This window comes from Eupeodes corollae, chromosome 2 (assembly GCF_945859685.1).
Source record: "Eupeodes corollae chromosome 2, idEupCoro1.1, whole genome shotgun sequence".
Lineage (NCBI taxonomy): Eukaryota > Metazoa > Arthropoda > Insecta > Diptera > Syrphidae > Eupeodes > Eupeodes corollae.
Genome location: NC_079148.1, coordinates 43,897,943 through 43,909,839, shown reverse-complemented (window position 1 = coordinate 43,909,839; position 11,897 = coordinate 43,897,943). Strand labels below are relative to the sequence as shown.

The 11,897-nt window shown below is 34.2% G+C and overlaps 1 protein-coding gene across 2 annotated transcripts in view; it reads right to left on the bottom strand.

Moving 5' to 3' along the window:
• Window positions 1–5,070: 5,070 nt before the first annotated feature.
• LOC129944127 (diacylglycerol lipase-alpha) overlaps window positions 5,071–11,897 on the bottom strand; it is a 212,423-nt gene continuing 205,596 nt past the window's right edge. Inside the window, exon 15 of one of the 2 annotated variants that reach the window (XM_056053322.1) lies at window positions 5,071–8,843. In XM_056053322.1, coding sequence (XP_055909297.1) covers window positions 6,990–8,843 — 1,854 coding nt within the window. In that variant the 3' untranslated portion in view covers window positions 5,071–6,989. The remainder of the gene's footprint in view (window positions 8,844–11,897) is intronic. The other variant, XM_056053323.1, reaches the window with a different exon arrangement.

The window sequence follows — 11,897 nt, the reverse complement described above, 5'->3', positions numbered from 1 at the left end:
GTGTTTCTCAAATTGACATACTAGAAAAGGACTGCTAGTAGATTCATATTCACATAAAAAATCCCCCTCAAAAATGATTTTCGACCTCAAAAAGGTTTTTTTCTAAGAAACTAGGGATATCTGCCATTATGAAGCCTGACAACATACAAAACAATTTAAAAAAATTCAAGTTCAAGGGGTTGTGAATACCCTCATAATGATTAAACACAGTGCGAGCAATAAGTAGATCCCGATGAACTTTTTCTTAGAATGTTGGCACAGTGTAAAGAGCGTGAAATATTGAGCCTGTTAAAGCGTTCCACAATCGTTTTGTGCGGACTTCCTATCCGAAGTCTGAAGTTGGGGTCAAAGGTAAACTAATGCACATTCCTAGAAGTACGGGTATAACGATTTAATTTTAGAGAGGAGAAATACAACAGTCTATTTCACTACATCATTGTCGGCGAAAACATTGATAAAACAATGATCGGCACGACACTTGCAGCGGTGTTGCAAGAGAAAAAACGAAAACTATCATTTTTTGAGCCCTCTTTTCAATTTTATCCAAAAGACTCAAGTACTTTATTGGGGCACCATTCCAAATAAGAGAATTTTGCTTGAGTTTCGGATGAATAAAAGAGTGAAAAGTTCTTGCGTCATCGGAAAAATCTTAACACCCATGGGTAGTGGCATTGGGAAGGGCTACGCTTTTGCGGCAATAGACAGCATTGAGTTTTCGACGCATTAAATTCTACATGGTTTTTGATTCCGCATTAGAGAATGTTTTCAAGATCGGAATCAAATAAGCTTATTATTTGCTGCTGTTGGTAGTCAACATCCAAAGAACAACGATGAAGATCTAAAAACGAAACCGAAAAGCTAAGGTACTGTCATCAGCGAAACAATTTAGTGGGTAAGAAGTTTCAGATAAAAGATCATTTATACAAATAAGTGTCGGAGACAAATCGAAACCTTGAGGCACACCAGCGTTATACTTTTCTGTACGTGGTTCATTAAAGAACGTTTTATTGAATTTTTGCTTTTTATGTCAGATTTACGCCTTTTATTTCGAAAAGGGCTTAGATTTTTTTATCAGCAGGAGCATAAAGACTATGTTTCGATTATGGCTGTTAATAAGTTAGTTCTTAAGCAAAAGACATACTATTTTTTAAAGTACATGAGAACCGTTCTTATTTTAGGACCATTAATATTATTAAATTTCAATTCTATTCCAAAAGTGCATTCCTAGAAAGAGGCCATTGTACGCAGCTCAAAAACAATTCACATACTACTTAAACAGGTGTCAGAATAAATGACCTAAGATTTTTGGACATATTCCGAAAGATTATATAAGTCTGATGTTTCTCTTAGAATGCATAACAGTATATCTCTGAACCCAATTTTCCAATTTTGGACGAACCGACAGACACAGATATTTTTTCTTTAGTCGCACTATACGAATGTGGAACTGCCTTATAAAACTCAAATTAACCACTCATAAGAACTTGAAGACATTTAAAACCAATTTGCTGTAATATGTAATATTGTGTTAAATTATTGTAAGGCTTTTAATAACCAAAAAGAAACGATTAGTAATGACATAGTTCTTTAAAATTAGAAAGCACTTGCCGATGGAAAAATTGGAGGCGGTGGGAGCTGCTTTCCAGCAACTGTACAAGGTGAAAACAGAGCCTTATTTAATCACATTTACCTTCGAAATGATATGACACAATGGCGATCTGAGAACCGCGGTTTCATGCGGTTCAATGACGATTCCTTGGCAAATGCCATGCAAACAGGAGCAAGTCCCTTGTTAGTGACGAAGGTAAGCTCATCTTCAATTTAATACAAAGTTAGCAGGTGTCGATGGTATATCCAAAGTTGTGCTAAGACATTTACCGATGGAAGCAATTGACATTTACACCACTCTTCAACAATGCACTGAATAATGCATATTATCCAGACCGCTGTGGTTCATCCTCTCCCGAAAAAGGGAAAGGACAACTCCAACCCGTCAAATCTTCGGTCGATAAGTCTTCTTCCGAGCATCAGCAAAGTTTTCAAAAAGATCATTAAGTGATCTGACTAAGTGGGCTGCGGACAACAAAATAATTCCGGATAAACAGTTCAAGTTCAAGGCGGGTCATGACACAATTCATGCTGCGTCTAAACTCGTTTCTGATATCCAATGAAATAAATCAAAGCAACAATGCACAGGTGCTGTTCTGGTTGATTTGGAAAAGGCCTTTGACACCGTATGGTTAGAGGGTCTTTACTTTAAACTGAGCAGGCTTGGCATAAGCAAGCCATTGTTGTATATACTTTATGATATGCTTAACCGTAGAAAGTTTGTTGTCAAAAGTGGCAATGTAAATTCTACCACAACATTTTCAATTAAAAATGGTCTTCAACAGGGAGCGGTGAATTCGCTGATTCTCTTCAGCATTTACACCAGCGATCTGATAGGTAGTCTTACAAAGGCAATTGCGTACGAAGACGATCTAATTGCGTACAGAACGGCCCGAAAGGTTGAGGTTATTAGAATACTCTTGCAGCGTGATTTCGAAAAGATTCAGCGGTATTGCGACGACTGGAAACTGAAAATAAATGTCCAGAAGTCGGAGACAATTCTGTTCTGGACTCCGTTGGCTAGGGCCACGAGGGATAGTGAAGTACCTCGGTATCTGGTTAGATCAGTATTTCTATTTCGACAGACATATAAATGATGCTCTGACTAGGGCCAGAGCAGCCTTCGCTCCGACGAAACGGCTGTTTTTTAGCAGTCGGCTTGACCCCAGAGTGAAGGTAATTTGCAACATGGCCCTCATACGACCGATGATCGTTTATGGTTGTCCTGTGTGGTTCAACGTTGCTCCTTCCCAGATGGAGGAGTTTCGGGTGTTCGAGCGGCAGTGTTTACGACGCTGTACTGGCTTTTATCAATCAGGCGAATCTTCTTATGTGCATTACTATTCCAACGAGGTCCTATACAAAGGGGCTCGAATCAAGAGAATTAACTCGTTCGAGGTCACATTGCAAGACCTATGTCTTCGACCAACAATTTAATTTTCGGGGCGTTCTATCTGAACGATGAGTATTTTGAAAGTGCACGCTTGAGCGGCTTCATTCCGCCAGAGGCATTCCTCTTTTTAGACAGATGCGGTCTGATATAGGATAGATTGGCAGTTCCGCTAATCTACCACTACCACGTCAGACGAAGAACCGTGGATAGGCGACTCCTGTACAGTCGGGACGTCATGGCACAAGACGGAGCAGAGCTCCTTCGGTTCAGTAGGGATGTGTCCGAACGGGACCGAACTTCAACTTGATAGTTGGTAGTCGGGATGGAGTTTTAAGCCTTGGCCGGCTTACACACTTGTTTTATAGTTTAGTAGGTAGAATAGGCATGGTGGCTCAAAAAGAAATTCAAAAAAATACAAAAAAAATAAAAAAAAAATTAAAAAAACATGGAATAACAAAAAATGAAAAACAAAAATGTTAGATAGTTAGATTTGCTGCTGTGTTTTAGTTTTAGTTGTTTTAGTTTTAAGTAGTTTATAGGTAGAATACTAAGTTTAAGTTAGCTTTAATTTTATATTATGGACCTTATTTTAAGTAGTTTTTAAGTAAAAATAAAAAAGGATATTGAGTTTTTAAAATTTTCTAATAAATAAAATTGAATTGAAGTTAAAATAGATCTTAGGGCCGAAAGGCATTAGTATTAAGTATTATTGTTTAACTTAGAGTGTCCGTATGGGACTATTAATTTAGTTGTAAGTTATGGATAATTAGGCTAGTCTTATGAAGATTATAATATTGAATTAATAAAAATGAATTTTAAAAAAAAAGTGCGCTGGACTGTCATGCCAGAGGTCGTGGGTTCGATCCGTGCCTATGCCATCTAAAGTTTTTTCCGGGTACTGCCTCTTGCGAGGAATTGACAAATTCTTCAAGAGTAATTCTTGTCATGAAAAGTGCTTTCTCAAATTAGCTTGTAACTGTAGGTCCTCTTCATTCTTGAGAAAAATACTCGCACACAGGAATGGTTGAGAGTTGTAAGTCACAGTCCTCAACGGACTGTTGCGCGACCTAATTTATTTATAACTGAATATTAGGAACGTTCTTTTATTTTAATACTTTTTTACCGATGTGTCAATGTCCCAACTTGAAATGAACACTTGCCCGGTTCTTTGACAGATGAAAGGTAAAGTGAGTGTTCTAAAGAATTATTCTCATTTAATAACCATGAATTGACACATACTTATTACGTGTTGCTAATTGATATTTATTTACTTACAAGGTTTATATATTTAAGGTTACTTCTTTTCCACACTATTTGTGGTTATGTCATATTATATGACATAACACTTCAAATTACTATTTTTCCAGCTGTCACTTGAAGTTCAATAATTTTACAAGTAGAAATGTGTAGGTATACAAGTAAAATCGAGGGTTCGAGTCGAAACAGGGTGGGATAATCGACATTTAAATTTAGATCTTAAATCAGAGTTTGATTGATATGACATTTGGCGTAGTGATAAGGGTTACCGTGATGATTTTCTCATACAAATTGTTTCAAAAATTTAAACAAATTTCATAGTAGGTATTAGTTTTTGTTGATGTTTTTTGTTTTATTATTAATTTTAACAAATTCCGAGAATGATCATTCTCAGGTTTTCATATTCATTCAATAACTTCCATAATCTTTTTTTACATACAATTGCATTAAATCTAAGTTTTCTGTTTTGTTTCATTAAAATTTTATGAATTAATGAAAAACTAATTTTATATAATAGAGATCTCTACAATAAATATAAATAATCTATTTTTTAGTATATTTATATATATCTGTACATATATTCAATATTCCAGTACAAGTACACGTATTTCTAGATATATATATGTAATTTATAATAATTATAACTACTGATAAATACATAAACTAATTTATTTTTAATAACTAGTAATCTCTATGTAATAGAAAATAATAATACCTATACATATTTTAATATATCATTTAAATATATTTGTTCTATTTTTCTACTTTTTCTTACCAAAAGAATTGTTTTTAGAAATTTTCTTTTTTTCTTCTATAAGTTAGTAAATAGTTTTTATTTTTTTTTGTTAAATAATTTAATTCGTTAATTTAAAAAATAAAATCAAGGTAGGTAGGTCCATTTAAGAAACTATAATTTACTAACTAATTTAGGAGGTACTTAGACTAAAGTCTGAATTAAGTTCTTTATTTTATTTTGTTTTGTGTGATTTAACATTTTTATTTGTTTATGGTAAATTGTCTATAATTTTAATATTGTAAAAACTGTACGTGACTAAAATGTTTGTTTGTTTCATATACGAATTGACATTGTGAAATTAGTTTTTTCTTTATGTTTTGTTTTATATTAATCAAAAAATTTTCTAATATTGTTTTTCTTAGTTTGTTTTAATTTTAATCTTAAAATTTAGGTTTAAGTTTATTTGGCACAAATATTTATTCTATTTTAATATTTTTAAACAATTTGTGTGTTTAAGGAAGAAAAATCTAGTTCTCTTATTTATTATTGAAATTGTTTTTCTTGTTTGTATTAAATCTTATTAAATCACTTTTTAATGCTTGGTTTGGTCGGATATTTTAAATTGTATTAATTTTTTTTGTTAATTTGTAAGAAGTTTAGGTTTTGTTTCTTTAAACATAGTTATAGGTATAAATGTAGGATGTTAGTTGGAGGAAATTGAAGAAATATATGCCTCCTCGACTTTTTGTTCGTCTACGTAAAGGTTTGATTGTTTGTTTTTTTGAGTTTGCTAGGGAAAGTGTATCTTAAACAAAAAACATATCTCTGTAGAACGATTAACGAATCTAACAATCTCATAAAAGTGACAGACGATTTATGATCAAATTATAATGATATATTCGTTTGACCGTCCAGAAGCCCTTCGATCAGAAGCAACCATACTCCTTAAGAATGTGAAGGATTCCCTAATCGATGCTTGACAACTTTGAATTTTTTCAATGAACACACCCTTAAGTCAATAAATAAACTATTACTGTAAAAACTTCAATTTAAAATACAATTTTCAGTAATAAATGTCATGTTTTCATCTAAACTACAACTTCAAGTTGTCAGCAACTTTGTCCACTAGATGCTCTTTTATAAAAGTCAATAGTATTGACAGTGTGTTGCAAATCATTTTGACGTTTCATTGCTTTATCTAGCTATCAATCACTCTTTTTTTTAAGTATAAGGTGATCCAAATGCTGATTTAGCTTTGACAGATGAAGCCAAAGTGGTTCTGTCAAAGAAAAAAAAACAAAATTTATCTGGCAATAACAATTTTTTTAAAAGTTTCGTTGAGTTTTTCTTGCGAAATGGACGTTAAGCTGACAGTAAATTGAAGTCAAGAAAACAGGGTGCCTTCTTTATTTGATTTCGGTGGCTGATTTTTTTTTTGACATCCGGAAACCTTTTTTGTTTCATGACGAAACTATTTTCGAAATTTGACGTAAGTATAATTAAACGTTATTGTTGAGTAGGAAATGGATTTTGTTTTGTTTTGTAGTGACAGACACATAAGTCAATATTTAGACAGCTTAAGTTTATTGTCTAGATAGAAGTTTGAAGTCAGAACAAGAACAAGAAAGAAGATTAAGGTGCCCTTTTCAATCTGCAACGATTTGTTTGTATAATTTCTTAGTTTTAAAGCTCAATAATATCCCTAGCATGTCACATTATCCTGATTGAGTAAAGGAAAGAGGAAACAACTTGACAGTTTGATTCTACAAGATTATTATCTAAAAGAAACATTTTCACAGTTATGTTCATTTGTTATGCTTAGTTTAAATTTATATTGTTCTATTTTTGTTTTTTGTTTTGATGATAATGAATATTGTGGTCAGTAGAAAATCTTATCAAAAAACTATTTCAACTAATCTATTGTGTTTCTTGTTTTTATAGGTTTCACCATTTTAATTACATATTGTATTTTGAAATAAATTAAGTAATTATTTTTCAAACACTACTTTCGTTCTTACTTGACGTTGTCGCTGTTTGAACGAAAGCCTTTACACTACCCATTGATCCATTGCTACTTCCGCTGAATTTACTGTTCACCGGATATACACAGCTTTTCCGTTTGACAAAACTCGGCGATGGTGATGCTGAGGATGTTCTTTCCGATGATAAATTAGCTAACAACGGTAGTGATTCGTTTCGTGAGAATATTCGTTCATCGGTGGAATTACGCTTGCGCATTAGACCCGAACGTTTTTGTACTTGAATAAAATTGTTGCTGTTATTCGAATGGGGGACTGGTGATGATTCCTGGGACAAGAGTGAAACATCCTCGGAAGTTGTATCGACGACAATTGGATCGTAGACGGGGAAGTGTGATTCGAGCACACCGGGACGGCGGCGTTGGTCCACCGTTTCGGCATCATGTCCATTCGATGATGGGGTTTGCTGAGGCGTTGGTGGAGATTGCAGACGGATGAGGTTTTGTGGAGTCGAGAATCGATCCAGGGACGAATTGGCACTGTAGTAGGTGTCCAGTGATCCAATATTGACTTGCGACTGTGGCGCCATCAAATTTTGACATTGATCATGGTCCTCCAGCTGACAGCAGGTGGATCCACTGCGACATGGACAATTGGGGCAGGAACTTGGACATTCTCGATCGAGTATCTGACTATCACTGAAAGTTAGCTTCTTCCCCAGTTTTTTGGTTGTCTCTGCAGATCCTCCGCCATTTTCGTCGATCTGGTCGGCGGATTTGGAACTTTTTCTCCTTTTCTTATTGGGCAGAGTCTTGGAGTGGCTGAAGGCAGACTCAAAGCTTTCGTCACTGGACTCATCCCTACTGTTATTCCGCATTGGTATAACCCGTGGGAAGGTCACGAATACCTGCCCCATCCGTTTGTATTGGTCCTGGTAGCGGGAGTCATCGGCACAACTTGAAAGGTTTTCTGTGAGTTTTGGAGCTCGGCGGAGAATTTTCGGTGTATGAAGTTGAGACTCGTAGATGTCTTCCATCAGTTCTTGGTTGCCATTTTCACTTATCGACATATTCTGCAGATACCTCTCTATGCTATTGGCTAGACTCATGGCGGCACTTGTGCGGGACGATATACTTGAGATCTCAGAAAGCGTTTCAGGGCTGGCCAGTGGAGCCAAACCAAACCAATCATCGTGAATTAGATCTACTGCCTTGGGACAATCCGAAGCCCGTCGGAGTGGGGCCAATGGGAGGCTCGTTGGCTTCTTACCCACTCGGGCAGATTGCTGTCGATGAAGTATACTCTTGGCAGGCAGTTTTGGGGACGGTGATTTGGCTATATCCGAGTAGTTTATAGCCATATCAAAGGCTACAGCCTTCGGCTTGTGCAAAATGGGACAGTCTAGGGGAGGACAATCGGTCATAATGACGGTTGTTGCTTCACTAGGCACCGAAGGACTACGGCCATTGATGCCACACGTCGCTTGACTCTCATCCATCATACTTGATATGTCGTACTGCTGCATGGAGGAGCTCATTTGACTTCGGCCGAATAAGCTTCCCGCTATAGATGATGCCTTACTGGAACCTGCTCCGCAAGACAGTGGAAGCGAGGGATGCATATCGATGGGACTCTGCAAATTGGTGAAGGATGTCTCGAGGCAGAGTTTATGTGTTGTGTTGGGAGTTGATACGGAATTGGTGATATTCGAAATGGGACTTTGGGCCCGCTGGCTGTTTGAACAATAACTGGTGGTTGTATGTAGGCCATTTGAAGCTAGCAACTGATCTATTGTGGCGTCATTGGGTAATGTTTGAAAGGCATTCGATGTTTGTCTTTGTGGTTTTCTAGGGCCGCTTGTAGTTACAACCTAAAGAAGGAAAAAGTTGAAATTTTCGATCCATTAGTTTATTGTTTCTTTTTATATTAATGAGCAGCAAGTATTTGGCAAATGGAACTAAAACGCAGTGGATTATACAAATATATATATAAGTGAATGTACCAAATTATTATTATAGTAATAAAAAAAGAAAAAAGAAATTAAAGGAATGGAAAGTTGACTTAAAAAAATTGCTTTATGAACAAATTCAAATTGCTATTCACATCGATCAAAATATAAAAATATATAATAACGAGAAAATGCCACAAAGTCAGCTCAACTAAGAGTGAGGCATTAAGCAAAAGCATTTTTCAAGGTGCGTCAATATTCTAATTTCATCACTAAATCACGGATTTAATAATTCAACAATAATTGTGGTCACACCACAACAAGATTCAGCAGTTTTCGATCAGATAATCACGAAAAGTTACTTGCATGCTTAGCAAGATCACAGATAAATGAAGAATCAAATTTAAAAAAAATAAAGTAACTAAACAAAGTAACTCAGATACAAGAATAATATTTCAAAAACAAATTTAAAAACAATCATTTATTTAATCTTAAGGACCAAAGGGCGTTTTACATAAAAGGTAATAACTTTTCACGTAGTAAAGTTCGGTAAAGAAACATTATTAATATAGTTTTTTTTATTGGTAATTTTCTACAATCGTTTACCGCTTTTACAAAGTATAAACAAAATATAATCAAACAGTTTTTGTCGTCGTTTATTCACCAAATTATTTGTATTTTTAAAAACGCATTTTTAACCTCGTCTTACACTTCTTAAGTTGAAGTTTTTTAAAAGAAGTTTCATTTGCTAATTTGCTAAGACTATTGTAATTGCAATTTTCGTTTTTGATTAAAAAATTTTCAATAATAATATTGTCAAAGCAATGGTTGCCCTAGTGATTTCGAAACAAAATGCAAATTGATTAAAATATCACTTTTTTATGATAATATTCGTTCTTTTTCCCGTTTTTTCTGAAACAGTAAGCGAAATACGACTTGGTTGTGACAGTTATCACAAGATATTATCACCTTACACTAATAGAATTTACAGTTTTTGATGGTCATTTATAGAAAACTCCTGATACCAAAAAATTACGTTTAAGAAACATTCAACAAACTAACACGGAAATAGAAAACTATCAAGATTTGAAAATTTTTTAGAAAATTGTATCGAAAAAAAATAACGATTTTTGGATCATAAAAATAATAAAATTTTAGTTTTTAATTTTGCAATTCTTATAAATCCTATTCACTTTTTTTTAAAGGTTTTCCGAAATAAAAAAAAAGCATTTTCAACAATCTTTTCAATTATCAACATCCACTCAGCTTTAACCTATTTTATTGAAATTCTTCAAAACTACTTTTTGCGAAAAACTAGATTTTTCGAAAATACTACTTAGATGTCAATAAAATAAAAATAGTTTTTGAAAAATAATCAAAGTGTCATCTTTGTATACAAAATCTGAGTATTGTAATATAACATATTTGTTTTTGGTTTTAAGTTTGTCGTAGCCTCAAGGTGCATTTGGAAGCTTTATAATTATATAAAATTAAGTACAAAAACGGCAATAGTTAATGTTTACGTAGCCAACAGATGCCGTTCCTGTTAAAAACCACAATGATAGTTCTATACGTTTTGTGTACAAAGGTGGCATCTGCTGTAAGTTAAATTTCCTAGAAAACTAGTTTTGAAGAAACTCAATAATATGGGCGTCACGCGTTACGTTAACTTTATTCAGGAGTGACCTAACTCAAAACTTCCGTAGCTTCTAGTTTCCCAATAAATTGACCTTAAAATAAGTTGTGTATTCATAAACGTCAGCCTAACTAAGAACTGCGTTATCTGCATTCATAAAGTCAGATTTTCGATTGAACTAACCTAGTCGAACTGCAGTACCTAAACGTCAGATTGTCGTCAGCGTTGGGCACATTATTCAGCTGAATTTGTTTGGCTGCATTATAATTTTCTTTTATTTTTTGGTAAGCAAATCAAAAACCAAGTTCAACAAAATTTGTGTGGCAGCCATTTTTCTCTTACGTTTATGAACTCTGTTTACATACAAATGGGACTAAATCAGACCTGTTTACTGCAGACATGCTGCGTTGGGAGTGCGTTCACAAAAGCATTAGAAAAGAAATTCACAGATTTTCTGCGTTTATGAATACACCCAAGATTCTTCAGGCCCTGCGGTCAAAAATATACCGAAATATCAGTTATTAAGGGGCACTCTATAAATCGATCACTTTAGTTGAAAGGAAACAAAAAAGTTTCCAAAATATTTGCTGATTTAAAAAAAAGGTTCTGAAAACAAAGTGCTTACACAAATTTTAATTTATCGTTTAACTCCACGGTCTTGGAGAAAAATTGTTTCCAAAAAAGTCCATATTCTGTATAAAATGTTTTTTTTTATTCACCCTGAATTTGAATTTTTAAATTCTCTGGAAGCATTTCCGAAAAGCAGAAAAAATGGTGTGTTCTTTTAATTTTGTTTGGTATTTGTAACCAAAACGTTCTAAAGATTTTGATCTAACATTCGCACTTTAAAAAGTAGAACAGTGTTTTTTAATATACAGCTCGTTAAATAATGAAAGCATTCTTACACCTTAAAACTAGATTTAATAAAACTGTGAGTCTGCTAGATTTAATTACTTCATCGTTATTATTATTGGCAAACATATCAAGTTAAAAGAGTAGCTGCATATGCATCAGGTAGGTTCCTAAAATCTAGTGAAATGAATTCGATATCTTAATTGTAAATCCAGTGAAATTGTGTTCAGGGTTCTATGATTCGATCGATTTCATAACTTTGAATGCTTTCCGCAATCACTTCAAGTGAAATTAAAGCACCTGACGTACAGTGATGGACAAAAATTATAGAAACGAATTTTATTTTTACTGATCCAGCCACATTTTTGCTTTTGCAGCAAATATTAACTCGTGTGACCACTGTATATTATGATCAATTAAAAACGGAACTTTATTATGCTATCGCTTTTAAGCACACTTTGTTGCAATAAATAATTCTTTCAATCCAT